Raw genomic sequence first — 14,279 nt, 5'->3', positions numbered from 1 at the left:
CCTAGTTTACTCCAGCTAGTCTCTTCGAGACTGGTATTCTTTCTTGTATTTTTTCTTTAATAGTGGCAACACAGTTGGTGAAGCTTAATTTACTATCTAATAATGCTTGTAGGTATTTAGTAGATCTTTAATATAGTTTCCATAAAAATGCCACACACATGTTATATTTCATTCATTGTAGTCTTCATTGTGATCTCCAGGTACCACAGCCATGCCTTTGTGGACCCACTGGGAAAATCCCATATCCTGGTCACCGCTTACCTGAGCCTGCTCTTCCTGGCTGCCACATTAGCAGTTAATGCTCCCTTCATTAACTCTCATTCCACGACCTGGTTACTCAAAATGTTACTAGTTCCCTCCCCCAAATCCCCTCCAAAAGTATTTGCTTTTTCTTTATTTTATATATATATAAGAGTTGTGACTTCTTATAATGATCCTCAGCCCAAACATTTTTGCTACTGGATAAGATCTACTGAGTTTGATGAATGAATGAACACCCAGATGTTAATAAAAACAATATTTTGTGCCACTTATTCCCTTATATCTAATGAATCTTAGGATTTGCTTCACACTTCATTGCCATGTAGAATATTATTAACGAAAGTTATTTTTATCATAACTTGATACCAAATCTATCGTGCTGTGAAACAAATAACTGAACAGTTGTAATTAATCACAATTACAGATGAAGAGTATAGAGATGAAGATAATGAAGAGGAAAACATTGTGTCATCTGAAGGTGGGAAAACACCTGAAAAGCAGTATGAAAAGTGGACTATCAAACGAACACGTCCACAACCTTGCGACATGGAGGTGACATTATATAAACTAAATAGGTCGCTTCCACGAATTTCACATAGTATCACCAGTAAGTGTGCAAGGTGTGTTGGATACATTGGCAAGACAAAGCTCTTGGCCTATATTTTTCTGTTACCGGTATCTTTTTTGTTTTGTATGCCTTAGGTATTTGACATTTGTGAAGGAAATTGATAAAGTATAATACTAAAATATTAAAAAAGTATATAAAAGTTGTCACTTACAACACAATTTGAAAATCTTGAATTCCCTGAGGGTTTACAGAGTTAACAAAAAATAGGTGCTTTTCATCACTCTTTTCATCAGAAAAAATTGATTGGACAAGCTTTTGAGTCGACTCATGTTATATGAATATCAATAATCTGACTGATTTTCAGTTTATGACACCAAAAAGTGAGAGATTAGTTTCTTAAAGAATGGTGGAAGGTGCTTCAGACAAATCAAATATTTGTTCACAGTCCTCACTATTGTAGCTCCCAACATGCCTCCCAATGAAACAGTTACCACCTGTTGTTGCTTCAGCATGATAATTTAGCTCACCAGAAAAATAATGAAGTCTACTAACAGCATGTTAGTCAGCATATAATCAAACATACTCAGTCCCCATATTCTGTTTAGCTAGTACAGTGAATGTGTAGTGCAGATGCGAATCATCTGTTCTTCATTGGCTGGGATGATCATCAGGCAACCATTGAAGGGCTTACTTCCATCACAGTTTTTTTCTCCAGTTTCATTCAGTAATGGAACTAGGCAACTTCAGTGGTTGTCTGATAAAAGTAACCATGCCCAATGTAACAATACTTGAAAGATAGGTAATGGTTTGTCAGGAATGAATGTAAGTTAATGTTGCTGTGAAAGAGTATGAAGAGTGGTTGTCTGATAAAAGTAATCATGCCCAGTGGATCAAAACTTGAAAGATAAGTAATGGTTTGTCAGGAATGAAAGTAAGCTAATGTTGCTGTGAAAGAGTATGAAGAGTTAATGCTGCTGGGAAATCAAGTACTTACATTTAGGGTGTGCAGTAATATGTAACAAGTACCAGATTGATGCTGACAATAAGGTGCTGTCAGCACAGATTGTGGCTGACAATAAAATGCTGTCACAAATCACCCAACTCCCTTCTTGTTGCAGTGATGGCAGGAATGAGGAGACCGTATTATAAAAGAATTAAAAGAACAATATAAAAACTGAGGTTTAAATTACAGAGTCTGTATTTTATCCACGAGATATCAATATGGAAAATCTCAGAAATGGTTTTGCATCACTCTCATGACATACGGGTGGGAGGAAGAAGGGGGGGAGTATGTTTGTGTATGTACAGTCACATGTGTCATTGGTGTAAAAATAAGGCTACATTTTCAGTTAAATACAGGGCATTGAGTCTCCAGTCATGGCTTGTGTACACTGTTCAGTCGACAACTTGTGCCAAAGGGTTATTTGAAGTTTAAGAGATGGGTCCTTTATGCAAGAAGGGATTTAGCACTCGGTGTTTCAAGCTGAATTGGCATACAGACCACTGAAGATCTGCCTCATAGCTATTGCCTGCAGACAACAACATCAGCTGAAAAATGCTACCAACAGATTCTGTTACGTAGATATCCTGAGGTGAACACCACAGAATTGCAAACCACCTTTTTGAAAGCAACTGGGAGGGTTGTGTCTGTTCTGACAGTTCACAACCATCTCCACATGGCCACCTTAGGCATCTAGGCATCCATTATGAATAACAGTAGAACCCCACCCCCCTCCCCCTCCTTCTCCACTGGCACTGTGGAGCACAAAGGAAGTGGGATGTGGCCTGAATCAGTGACACTGGATTCTCTTCACCACTAGGGCAGGATTCGTCTGACATCTGATGATCAACATAGAAGAGTGTGGAGGTGGCCAGGTCCCAATATACATCTCGGGTAAAGTTCCTATGGATTCTGCAGAGAGTTTTGTCAGTCCTGTTTGGGGGCAGTGTCGTGTGGATGTTTTATGGGTCTCATCACTATCAAGGCTAAATTGAGGGCTTCGAAGTATTGGGACAGTCTCTCCAACCTGTTGTCCAGCCTTTGGTGAGAGGTTCATCTTTCAAGATGATAATGCATTAGCACATTGCCTCCAAGTTGTGAAAATTTTCCTTCAGGAAACAAGAATCAACCAGAGAAGACACTTGCAATGTCTGCTGAGTGGAAACTAACTTAAGAGTGTTCAATTTTAGGAAACGTGCTCACACAATGGATGATCTCATGAGGGCCACCACTGAAAAGTGGGATAGGCCTCAGCAGCAACATATTGACCACCTTGTGAATGCAATGCCGAGAAGGAACCAATCATGTTACAGTGAACAAGGTGGGGCTATATGTAGAATTTTACCCAGCAGCAGATTTTGGTTTTTTTGATGTGCAACGACATATACATTTGAAAAGAATGTCTTTATTTTGGTTATTGTTTTGTTTCTGTGTCACAGCTGAATTATTTTTCATGCTTATTTTTTTCATTCTCTGCTGCCCTTGAATCTAAGCCCATACCAGTTGGCAGATTGGTGTAATGTCGAACTTCTTTGGAGTGTTTTTTAATATTACAGTGAGATAAAATGACTGGCTGCACTTGACTGTCAGGAAGTGGATTCCCAACTAATATTACTTGTATGTTCCTCCCTCTGAGATTAAAGAGGACTATGTTGGGAAGGTTGGAAAGGAGGGGCTCTTCAGAGAGATCTCAGGTTGAGAGGACCTTAATTTAATACCACTCTCACTCTTGGCTACCTCTGCACAGGGAAATAAAGTAGTAACAATATCCACTTTTTCAGACCATAACAAGATGGTCAATTCACTATCCACCTACCTTGAGCTCATGTATGATGGTATCCATAAATATCTAAGTAATTTAGACACGGGGAGGAGGAGGGGGGGGGGGGGAGAGAGAGAGAGAGAGAGAGAGAGAGAAGCTGTGATTATGACACTGGGTGATGTTAGTTCTTCTCTGCACACTTACCCTTCCACTGGTGGATAACTTTCTAGAGACCTTACTTATAGAAGCATTTTGGGTATTCTATAACATAGGCCTCGAAAATCATCTCACTGTTATTTTGGAAATGTCTGCAATCAAACAGTTTCTTCCACCAAGGAAAGAGGAAAGGTCACTGGGTGCCATGTCAGATGAATATGGGGGAAGAGGCAAAATTTGATAGCCCAAAGAAGCAGAATGTATGATTGTGTCCTATGCAGAATGGGCTTTGGTACTGTATTGGAGGGAAAGCATCCCCTTGCACAGCTTCCTGTGACACTTCATCTTCAAAGTGTTCTGTAACCACGTCAAGAGATTACAGTATTGTGTCCCTGTGGCGATTTGCCTCTTATGAGCATAATCTGTTAACCCCACAGCGTGATGCCTGGTTCATCGCTTAAAAGTGAAAAAACTAGTTTAAGGTGGCAGATGGCAAAACAAGAGGGGACGTAAAATTATCCCAGCTTGCTTCGTCACAAGGTTATTGACCTGGATACCCACTAGGGGTCTCTGTACTCTGGCGTGCCTGCACCACAAGCTTTCCTGTGCGAGTGCGCCACTCTCTGTACCACATGAAGTCTGTGGCCAATCGCATTTCCCACTGCCAAGTATGTGGGCGGCTGTGTGGCGCTACCCTAGCAGTCTGGTACTTGCTGTAGTTCTTGTGAGCATCTTGGCTGTACTATGTTCCAGTTCCATGAATCATTGTTTGGATTGTTGCTGCAACATTGTTGTCTCATCATGTTTATCACCTCCATCTTGCTGACTTGCCTTGTCTTATGTCCTGGTTGAGCATGGTGTCTGTCATCTGCTACTTGTTCATCTGACCTATCTGTTGATTGTTAATGATACCTCCAGTGGCTGCCCCGCCTGGTAGCTCTGAGTCTCCATTCTCCACCTTGCACCACTCGCCGGTTGCTCTCACCTATAACAGAATCAACATGTTTTCTTTGCTTGTTTTGCTCTTTTGTCTTATAGTCATAGTGATGTACCCAAGGTAATCAGGCAGCTAAAGAATTAATCTGGGTTGACCTGTCACAGATGCAAATTTTCCTTTGCTTCCTCAGTTGTCAGTCGTTTTGAATGTGGGTTAGCAGTCATGAAACCCTTTGTCATGTTTCAGATGTTGTACTAGATGTCGTAAACTAATCCCTACCTGATTTTTCCATTACCCCATTATCACCTCCATTGTGATATGACAGTCTTTGAGCACTAGGAGCTACACTTCAATTGTGATTCCTGGTTCTTTGTGGAGCATGATGTGCCACTTAGTGCTTTGTCATTCAGATTTGTTTGACCTCACTAGAAGTGTCTGTACTGCCTGATCACTGTGTCATATGATGGTGTATTATTGCTTTACAATTCGCCAACTCAGCAAGAATTGCTGCTGCATTGTTTCCCTTCAACTGCAAAAAACAAATTGCCACACAACACTCCACTTTATCTATGGCTGCATAATTTTGCACTGGCTCATCTAGCGGCTGTACTACCGCGTGGATATTTCAATGTGTGCCAAGACTGTACACATGTATCTGCAAACAAGCAAAGAATTTATTAAGTAACTTTTTATTTATTGAGATAATAAATAAAGTTCTGTGACTGTCCGTAATACTTAGGGACCAGCTTGATACAGCAGATGGATCTCTCTGAAGGTAGGGTGTGATGACACAGCTCTCCTTTCTGATCTTCCCCGATCTATACCTCTTTCCTCCCTGAGGGATGAATGTCCAAGTTCTGAAATCTAGATATAATTTCTTCTACTTCTAAGTGTTCCAATCTGCAGTATTTGGAATTTTATCTCCTGAAGTTATAGAATGTCCAGTCATTCTGTCTTTTTGCATGTTAACAGTTCCATCAATTGAATTTTCCTGTTATTACAAGTAATATAATGTAATGTAATCGAATAGATAAAAAATCTGCTTCCCAAGGAGGAGCAAGACAATACACATGTAAAAGGTATTAAAGATCACAAGCTTTCAGAGCAAGCAGATCCTCCTCCTGGCCGAAGGGTTGAAGAGGGAGGAAGACGAGTGAAGGAAAATGACTTGGGAGGTTTGGGAAAAGGGGTAGAGTTCAGAAAAGATGCCCAGAACCCTGGGTCAGGGGAGACTTACTGTGTGATAAGTCTCCCCTGATACCAGGTTCCGGAGCTCTGGGCAAATTTCTGAACTCTATCCCTTCCCCTAAGCCTCGCCAGTCCTTTTCCCTATCCCCCCATCCTTTCCCTTAAACATTTTTGAAATAATTTAATACATTTATACAACAATACAATATATTTAAACAACTTAAAATCCAGGTTGGAATGATGACAGTATTGTGAAAAGGGCCAAAAGGCCTTTTTCTAAAGTAGGCAACACACACAGATTCACATGAACACTACTCACATAGACATGACCACTGTCTCTGGCTGCTGAGCCCTCAGTGAGTTATGCTTGTGTGAATCTGTGTGTGTTTCCTACTTTAGAAGGCCTCAGTGGCCTGAGACAGTGATCATGTATATGTGAGTTGTGCATGTGTGAATGTGTGTGTGCTTTTCCTACTTTAGGTGAAGGCCTTTTGGCCAAAAGCTTCAATGTGTAACAATCTTATTGTTGTGTCTATCTGCAACTTAATTTCTCTTCTCTATACGTTTATTTTTGTTTGTTTTTTGAAGTGTTATCATGTGAGATTTGTGCACCGTCCTCACTGTGCTTAAGCAGAACTAACATATTTTGTGGTGAAAAGCTGTTTTATTTACTTGTGTTCACTGTAACAATATGTTTGTGTTAAACTGACAAGAAAGTAATAGTTAAGGATGAAATTGTGAAGATAAGAACTGTGAGATGCTTCCTTTACAGACCTTTTGATATCCAAGAAGTTCAGTTGAGTAATCTGGTGCTGGTGGTTGTGAACTCACTATGCGTAACAGACGACAGTACTCGTATCAGTACAATGCCAGTGGAGGTATCATACAATACGACGCTAGCATGCTACAAAGAGTGGCACGCACTGCACAGGCGGAGGCCTCCTTTTTGCATAAACAACCATACGCAGGTGGGTGCAGGGCAATAGAACACACAAAGAGAAAAAAGAAACACAAGGGATTGTGAGTTTTTCAGTTCTATTTCCCCAATTGTTGCAAATATTCCTCCACCTACCACAGTTAATGTTTACTTTCCCCCGCCCTCTGCATTTCAGTCCCTCTTTTTCTACCCTTGTGTATTTTTTTATCTTTGATTAGATTAGATACGTTATTCATTTTTTATTGTATTACACAATTATGGGTCTTTCAGCTCATACAGGCTGCAGAAAGCACAATATGTTGCAGTAGACATCAGAACAGGTGACTGTGATGGGTTACTGTATGTGAAATTCTGTGATGATTACATTTAAAAGTTTATTGCTTCACACAGTGGGTATTCATCAGAGATAAAATACTAATTAAAGAGTTCTGAAAACATGCAACAGACAGATATTTAAAGAGAAACAATTAATGACTATTGGAACTCCGCAGACAGTATCAATATCACATTATTCAAGTAGGTTGTAGAGTCTAAGATCTACAACCATAAAAGTCATATTCAGTTATCCATTTACTCACAGTGGCATATGGAACATAAATTGATAAAGTGACTGAGACATACGGTCCTTGTTGTTCACACATACTGCCATTTGTCATGACAGAACAAATTATAAGAATCCATGAATTCTGTAAAAGCAGTGCTTTATTAGAAGTGGCAGCTGACTGTATAATTTTATTTCCATATATTTAAATCCTTTGTTGTACAGTTTCATTGATAGGGGAACCAGCATTAGTGATCTGTCTAGTTTGCGGAAGTTTTTCATTGTGAAATAAGTAGTTCCATTGTGTATTGCCGTGGGAGAGGTAATACACCTAAGTTTCTTAAACAGTGTTGTACACATTTCTTTTTAGCTGTTTCAACAGTATTGTTCTGACAGTTTTCTGTGAGAGTTTAAACAATTACACAGACTCTATACTTTGGCCCCCAAAAGTGATTCCTTAACTAATGAAACTATATCCCTAGTGAGAAGATACTTGAGGGTATGGAACATACCAGGCAAACAAAAGCGCATAACACCTACATATTTATGCAGGGAAAATAGTTACAACTTTCATGCAGACCTATTTGCATTAAACTGCTCTCTAATATTCAGCTTGTTGATTTATAACTTAGCATTTTCCTTCAGTTTATTGTGTCTTTCTTCAAATGAATTAATGATTTCATCTTCTAATAATTTTGTGATGAGAAGATGAGTCAGTGTGTGCTTCTTAACTTTCAAACATTCAGATGGTGCTTTTTCAATACTTTTGTGGTATGTTGAATTCATGGCAAGTTGAACTATGGTACCACCTTGTACCATTCATTAGGGTTATCAATACTAAACTTATAGACGATTACAGCCAAAGTAAAACTGATCCTCTCAGTATGTCCATTGGCTTTATGGAGCACTGTTGTTATTAAAATGTGTTCATTTCCTTCTGTAATGGAGTACTTGGAAAGTAAAGCAAGTCTCTCTATCAATAATTACTTTGAGACTAGATCCCAAAATTTAGTTTTCTGTAGTTCCATCTTACTAATTGCTTCTACTGAAGAATATGCAAGAGGAGTAAAGATGGTGCCGGTAGGTAAGTGCATCGCTGCAAACAGTCTCAGTAGAAAAGCAATTTTATAATAACTCGTCTTGTAAAAAACGTGTGATGAAGGGCACCCTGTGTGTAAAATGCAACTTCTGGTTATGTGAGAGGTGTGCGAACATAAACGTGGAGTTCATACCTGACAGTAATTGTTGGACCTGTTGTGATTGTGTGCATTATGAGTGCAAAATGGTACACACAAAAAACAAAAACATATAATTATTAAATAGTGATACTGAAACCCTCAAGAAAGAAATAGTGTTCCTCAAACAAGAGAACAAAAAAAGTCTTAAGTGAAAAAAGTTTGTGATATAGTGAAAACAGTGAAACAGTGGCGGAAAATAGCCACAAAAACAGTTATATTGATATTGTTAAATGTGATTTGCAAATGAAAAAAAGTGTTATTTAGGACAAAACAAACATAATATCAACTCAGAATATGTTGAAATTACAAATAAATTTATGTGGACTACAGGAAAGTCCAAAATCAGAACATGAAACTACCACGAAATTGGAAAAACTAAAAGAGAGCACTAGGAACAGTGCACCAATTACATCGAATAAGTTTTCAGCACTAGACTCAGCCAGCATAACAACAAATAGTGTAAGCAAAAGTAAATATAACGAATCCTTTGATAAAGGCCAAAATAGAAAAAATTAACACCTGGAAGCACAAAAAAGTTATTACTGTATGCGGACAGCCTCTTTGTACTGTTAAAGATGATGTCAGTCTCCCAAAATTTGGGTATGTATCACAGAGCATGTGAATGTAGTGTGTATTATGTGGGGTAGACTATCAGAACAGTCGAGAATGCCAGGAACATTGGCAACAACCAAGCAAATTAGCAGTTGCCAAACACTGCCTGGAAGATAATCATGAAATGAAATACAATGAGGCTGGTAATATCATGCAAACACCAAGTTTCTCGGACAGTGTTATTAAGGATTATATCAAAATAAGATGTCAGAAAACCTAATAAACAAGGATGGTGGTTTCAGTTTATATAACACTTGGGATCTGGCAGTCCATTTATTAAAATCTCGTCACTACTACATCCACCAGAGTTTGGAAACACTGAGAGAACTTGCATTTCATGGAATATGACTGAGAGCTCAGAGAAATGAAAGAGCATCAATGGAAACAGTGGATGTCAGGAACTGAACTTCGCCATAAATACCAACAATATCTCACAGTCTGGTTGGAACCCAGGCAGCAAGTACACATAACAGCAGAACAATCACACTGAGGAAACCTGAGAGAGGACAACTTCATCAGACTTAGAAAACTCACACAGATTCACTCAAGCATAACTCACTTACATAGCCTGTGTTATCTCCAGGTACTTAGTCTGGACTGCAATTGTATGTGAGGGAAGCAGCACTTCGTGACTAGTAGGGCTATAGGAGAAACGGGGAGGGGGAGTGATAGCAGGGTAGGGATAGGGGAGGATACGAGTGCTGCATGTAGTAATGTGCACGTAAGATGTGGGATGTGACTGCTATAAGTACAGCATCTGGAAGCTGAGCTGATGGGGATGGGAGGGAAGCGGTGGGATGGGGCAGGGGGAATGACAATTCAGGTGCACTGGCAAGATGAAAGTGTATGTAGCCAAGGAAGGGGACATCCAAGTGGAGACCATGTCATAACAAAGGCTGAGACAGAGGGGGTTACGAGAATGAAAGATTTGTTGCAGGGAGAATTCAGATGTACCCTATTCAGAATAGCTGGCGGTGTTGGGAAGAATACAGATGGCACAGACTGTGAAGGTGCATTAAACTCAGGCACATCATGTTGGGCAGCATGCATAACAACTGGGTGGTGAATAGTCCAACAGTCTCTTGACCACACTTTGGTGGTAGCTATTCATGTGAACAGAGTATGTTAGCTGTCATGCCCACAGAATGTAGCACAGTGGTTGCAGCTAAATTGGTGAATCACATAGCTGCTTTAATAGATGACCCTGGCTTTGATGGGGTGAGGGATGCCTGGACTGGAGTGGGTGGTGGTAGTGGGAGAAAGTATGCAAAAAGTCTTCCATAAAGTTCTGCTGCAGGGTTTTGAACCATGAGGCAATGTGTTGGGAGCAGAGGTGGAATAGGGATTGACAAGGGTATCAAATAGGTCGGGTGGGTAATGAAATACCTCTGTGGGAAAGGTAGAAAGGGTATTTCTCATTTCAAGGGATGATGAAAGGTGACGAAACCCTGGTGAAAAATATGATTCAGTTGCTCCAGTCCTGAGTGGTACTGAGTCAGAAGAATGGTGTTCCTTTGTAGCCAGACAGTGAGTTTTGGGGTATAATAATGATATCTTATGGCTCAATGGCTAGTGCAAGTCTTTCAGTTTGACACTTCCTGGGCGACTTGCTTGTTCCTGACTGTGGTGCCCGGAGTTCCCAGCCAGTCACCTGTCCAAACCATAACTGGATCCAGTACTGCTGAACTTAAGTGACAGGGCAAGAACTGGTGTATTGAATGTGATAGTACGTGACTGGTGGGAAAGGCATGGGAGATTTGTTTCTGGACAGGAAGGGGGGGTAAATTTGGTCTATGAAGGCCTCGGTACAATATTTGGCATGTTTGGAGGGGTACTGTTCCACAACCATGGGTGGCTAAGCTCTTTGGAAGCGTCTTCTTGGTGTGGAATGTGTGTCAGATGTCCATGTGGATGTCTTCGTGGTGGTTACTACTTTTGATGTGGCTGGAGATAATGATGTAGCCGGGTCGATATTGAAGATGCTGAGGGGTGCCATAGAACCTCTTGTGGTAAGCTCCTTAAATAGTTACACAATAACTTTTCTCTCTGTAAAATTTGTTATCAATAACTAATCACAATTTAAAAACAACACTATCATTCATAAATATAATTGTAGGAGGCGAATTGACTTAACACTATCCATCATTCAGCATTGGTGCAGTCCAGAACGGAGTATGTCATAAAAATTTTTGAATGCTTATTCAATAATGTGCAGTATTTTCACAGCAAATAATAAGCCTGTCTTACCATTGTTTCAGGAGAAAGAAGTTGAACTATGTGGAGATGCAAGCCACCTTTGGGTTTCGTATGTGATGCTTGCTTTAAGCTGGGCAGTTGCTGGCTTTATCTCGTAATATGGGAAATAACAGAGAAGTAACTTATTGTCTGTGATATTTTGACTGGTGCAGAATCTCCAGTATGTATTTCAATGCTACACTCAGCATTTTACATGTTCAGGAGCTCAATGTATACATAAATATTTCACATTTAACTTGCATCTATACTATTTCTGATGCATTATTAGTACTAAATTTAATACCAAAATTTATTTATGTTGCAAATGTATCTTCCGAACTGTTAACACTTAATTATGTTATTGGCTATATTTTGTTATGTGAACAATTGATTGAATTTGTGGTGAGAATTTTTATATCAGTTTTTGAAATGTAACTATTTATGAAATAAAACATGTAATATATCTTGTTGTCATGTGTACAAGCACAGCAAATATACTCAAGTTTGTAATTTGAACATGAGGGTGTTCAAAAGCAGTGCAAGACTACAAATATTTTTCTCAGATAAATCATTTTTCGAAACTGACACACAGTAATGGTGTGGTGCCAGGTGAAGATTATTGAAACTACTTGACTTGTACTGTTACTTCCCCTCACTTTTTATGATGTGATGTAAAATTGTGGTTGCCAATGGTCCATAGACAGAAAATATTTGACTGTCATTTATGACCCTCCAGATTACTGTTTTTATCATGTCAACAGCCAGTAATTTTAGGGTACTCAATAAATTAAAATTTTTTTTTCTTTCTTTTTATTTTGAATTGATATAGACACTCTTTAAAACATGTATTTAATATTGTGATTAATTGTGTGATACTGTCAAACTGAAGATAACTTCTGAACTATCTGTTTGAAGCATGGAAATTAGTGCATCATTTGGTGGCTGTCTGATATATCAGTTAACATCAGTTGTATATAAAGAGATGTATACAACATTTATCTATCAGGTAATGGCGTGATAATAAAGTCTTATAAATTTGCTTTCCAGTTTGCTGGAAATGTAGATTTGTTGATTATCAGGAAGCCAACAAGTAATGGCTGAACTGTAAAAAAATCACCACTTGAGCATTATCTTTCAACACCAAGCTACAATTATGTCTTTCAGTCCACAGACACTGGGTTTGACAGAAAATGTAGTATTTAAAGAAGAATGTGTTACAGGGGAGGGAACATCATTGCACATGAAAATTTGTTACATTCTTTAAAAACTGTTGATGTATATGAGAAGTTTATAGTAGTATTTGCAAAGACTGAAAGTAGCAAAAGTCTTTGATGCTTCATTTTTGAATGTCTGCTACATTGCTTCTAATGCCACTTGTTTGGCAAATGTCTTCCACCATGGCAGTTGAGATAAACTACCTGTTTATTGTTTTGTACCCCCACCTTGCCTAGAGGAAAATAAATACATACTTTTGGCTTTTCTTTTGCAACTTAGCTTATATATTGTTTTCCAGTTTACATATTGTCAGCCGAAAGCCAAGGGGGTTCATCTTCAAGCACAATGCTGTGAAAATCAACATACATCTGCAATGTACATCAACTGTTGGAACACATGATAAAACCATTCATCGATCCATACATCAACTAACCCTGAAGTTCTTATCAGCTGACATCTCCATTATCTCCCACCATTACATCTTGTATACACATATTTCTGTTTTATTTATTTAAAATTATTCTTTATCATTTGAGCTCTAAAAGTATTATCCTTTCAAATTCACCAGTGTCTATAATGTAATATAGCTAGAAGTTTATAATTTCAGTTGAGGAGCATAAAAACTGTCATAATTGTTTTTGGTGTCCTTTCTGCATCTCTTGTCTCACACAGCTAATGGCCACATCCTAAAAATACTGTGCAGAATAAGAGCTATAGGGAAAATACTGATAATTGCAGGCAAAAACTTACAATATATTGATAAGACTTTCAGAATTATGCACCAAGACAGATCTCAAAGTGAAACTTCCTGGCAGATTAAAACTGTGTGCCCGACCGAGACTCGAACTCGGGACCTTTGCCTTTCGCGGGCAAGTGCTTTACCATCTGAGCTACCGAAGCACGACTCACGCCCGGTACTCACAGCTTTACTTCTGCCAGTATCCGTCTCCTACCTTCCAAACTTTACAGAAGCTCTCCTGCGCAGGAAAGCTTCTGTAAAGTTTGGAAGGTAGGAGACGGATACTGGCAGAAGTAAAGCTGTGAGTACCGGGCGTGAGTCGTGCTTCGGTAGCTCAGATGGTAAAGCACTTGCCCGCGAAAGGCAAAGGTCCCGAGTTCGAGTCTCGGTCGGGCACACAGTTTTAATCTGCCAGGAAGTTTCATATCAGCGCACACTCCGCTGCAGAGTGAAAATCTCATTCTGGAAAGATCTCAAAGTATATGGAAAATCTTCAGATAATTACAGTGTGCAAATTCCTAAGTTTCTTTTGCCATCCTATTTAAGTACAACAGTCTCTCATATTGCATAGCTTTCTGTTGTGACAGTTACATCCTGTGCCACATTTCCACCTTTGCTTTCTCCTTTACATTCTAAAAATTCTGAAATTCAAAATTCATAATAGCTCTGTGCTACTAATGAATGTTTATCAGTAGCTATTTCCACCAAGTACAAAGTATATTCTCTCATTTTACCTTCATGAATATGCTTCAATTATGGTTTTCAGTTTGAATTTTCAGTTGTATTACTCTGAAGACTATAACAGATGATTACCAGTAAAGCTACAAGGAGACAGTATGGCTGAGCATTTCTTATCTTCAGAAGACTAAATTTCAAGTGCTGGCAATAAG

General features: G+C 39.1%; 1 protein-coding gene across 4 annotated transcripts in view; it reads left to right on the top strand.

The window, feature by feature from the left end:
- Positions 1–13,471, top strand: part of LOC126272139 (voltage-dependent calcium channel subunit alpha-2/delta-3) — a 686,714-nt gene extending 673,243 nt beyond the window's left edge. For all 4 annotated transcript variants that reach the window (XM_049974752.1, XM_049974751.1, XM_049974753.1 and 1 more), the window contains 3 exons: positions 686–881; positions 6,645–6,840; positions 11,459–13,471. In XM_049974752.1, the coding sequence (XP_049830709.1) occupies positions 686–881; positions 6,645–6,840; positions 11,459–11,554 (488 nt within the window). In that variant the 3' untranslated portion in view covers positions 11,555–13,471. The remainder of the gene's footprint in view (positions 1–685; positions 882–6,644; positions 6,841–11,458) is intronic.
- Positions 13,472–14,279: the final 808 nt, after the last annotated feature.

Source organism: Schistocerca gregaria, chromosome 5 (assembly GCF_023897955.1).
Source record: "Schistocerca gregaria isolate iqSchGreg1 chromosome 5, iqSchGreg1.2, whole genome shotgun sequence".
Taxonomy (NCBI): domain Eukaryota; kingdom Metazoa; phylum Arthropoda; class Insecta; order Orthoptera; family Acrididae; genus Schistocerca; species Schistocerca gregaria.
The sequence above is the reverse complement of the archived record's forward strand: the minus strand, read 5'-3'. Positions and strand labels throughout refer to the sequence as shown.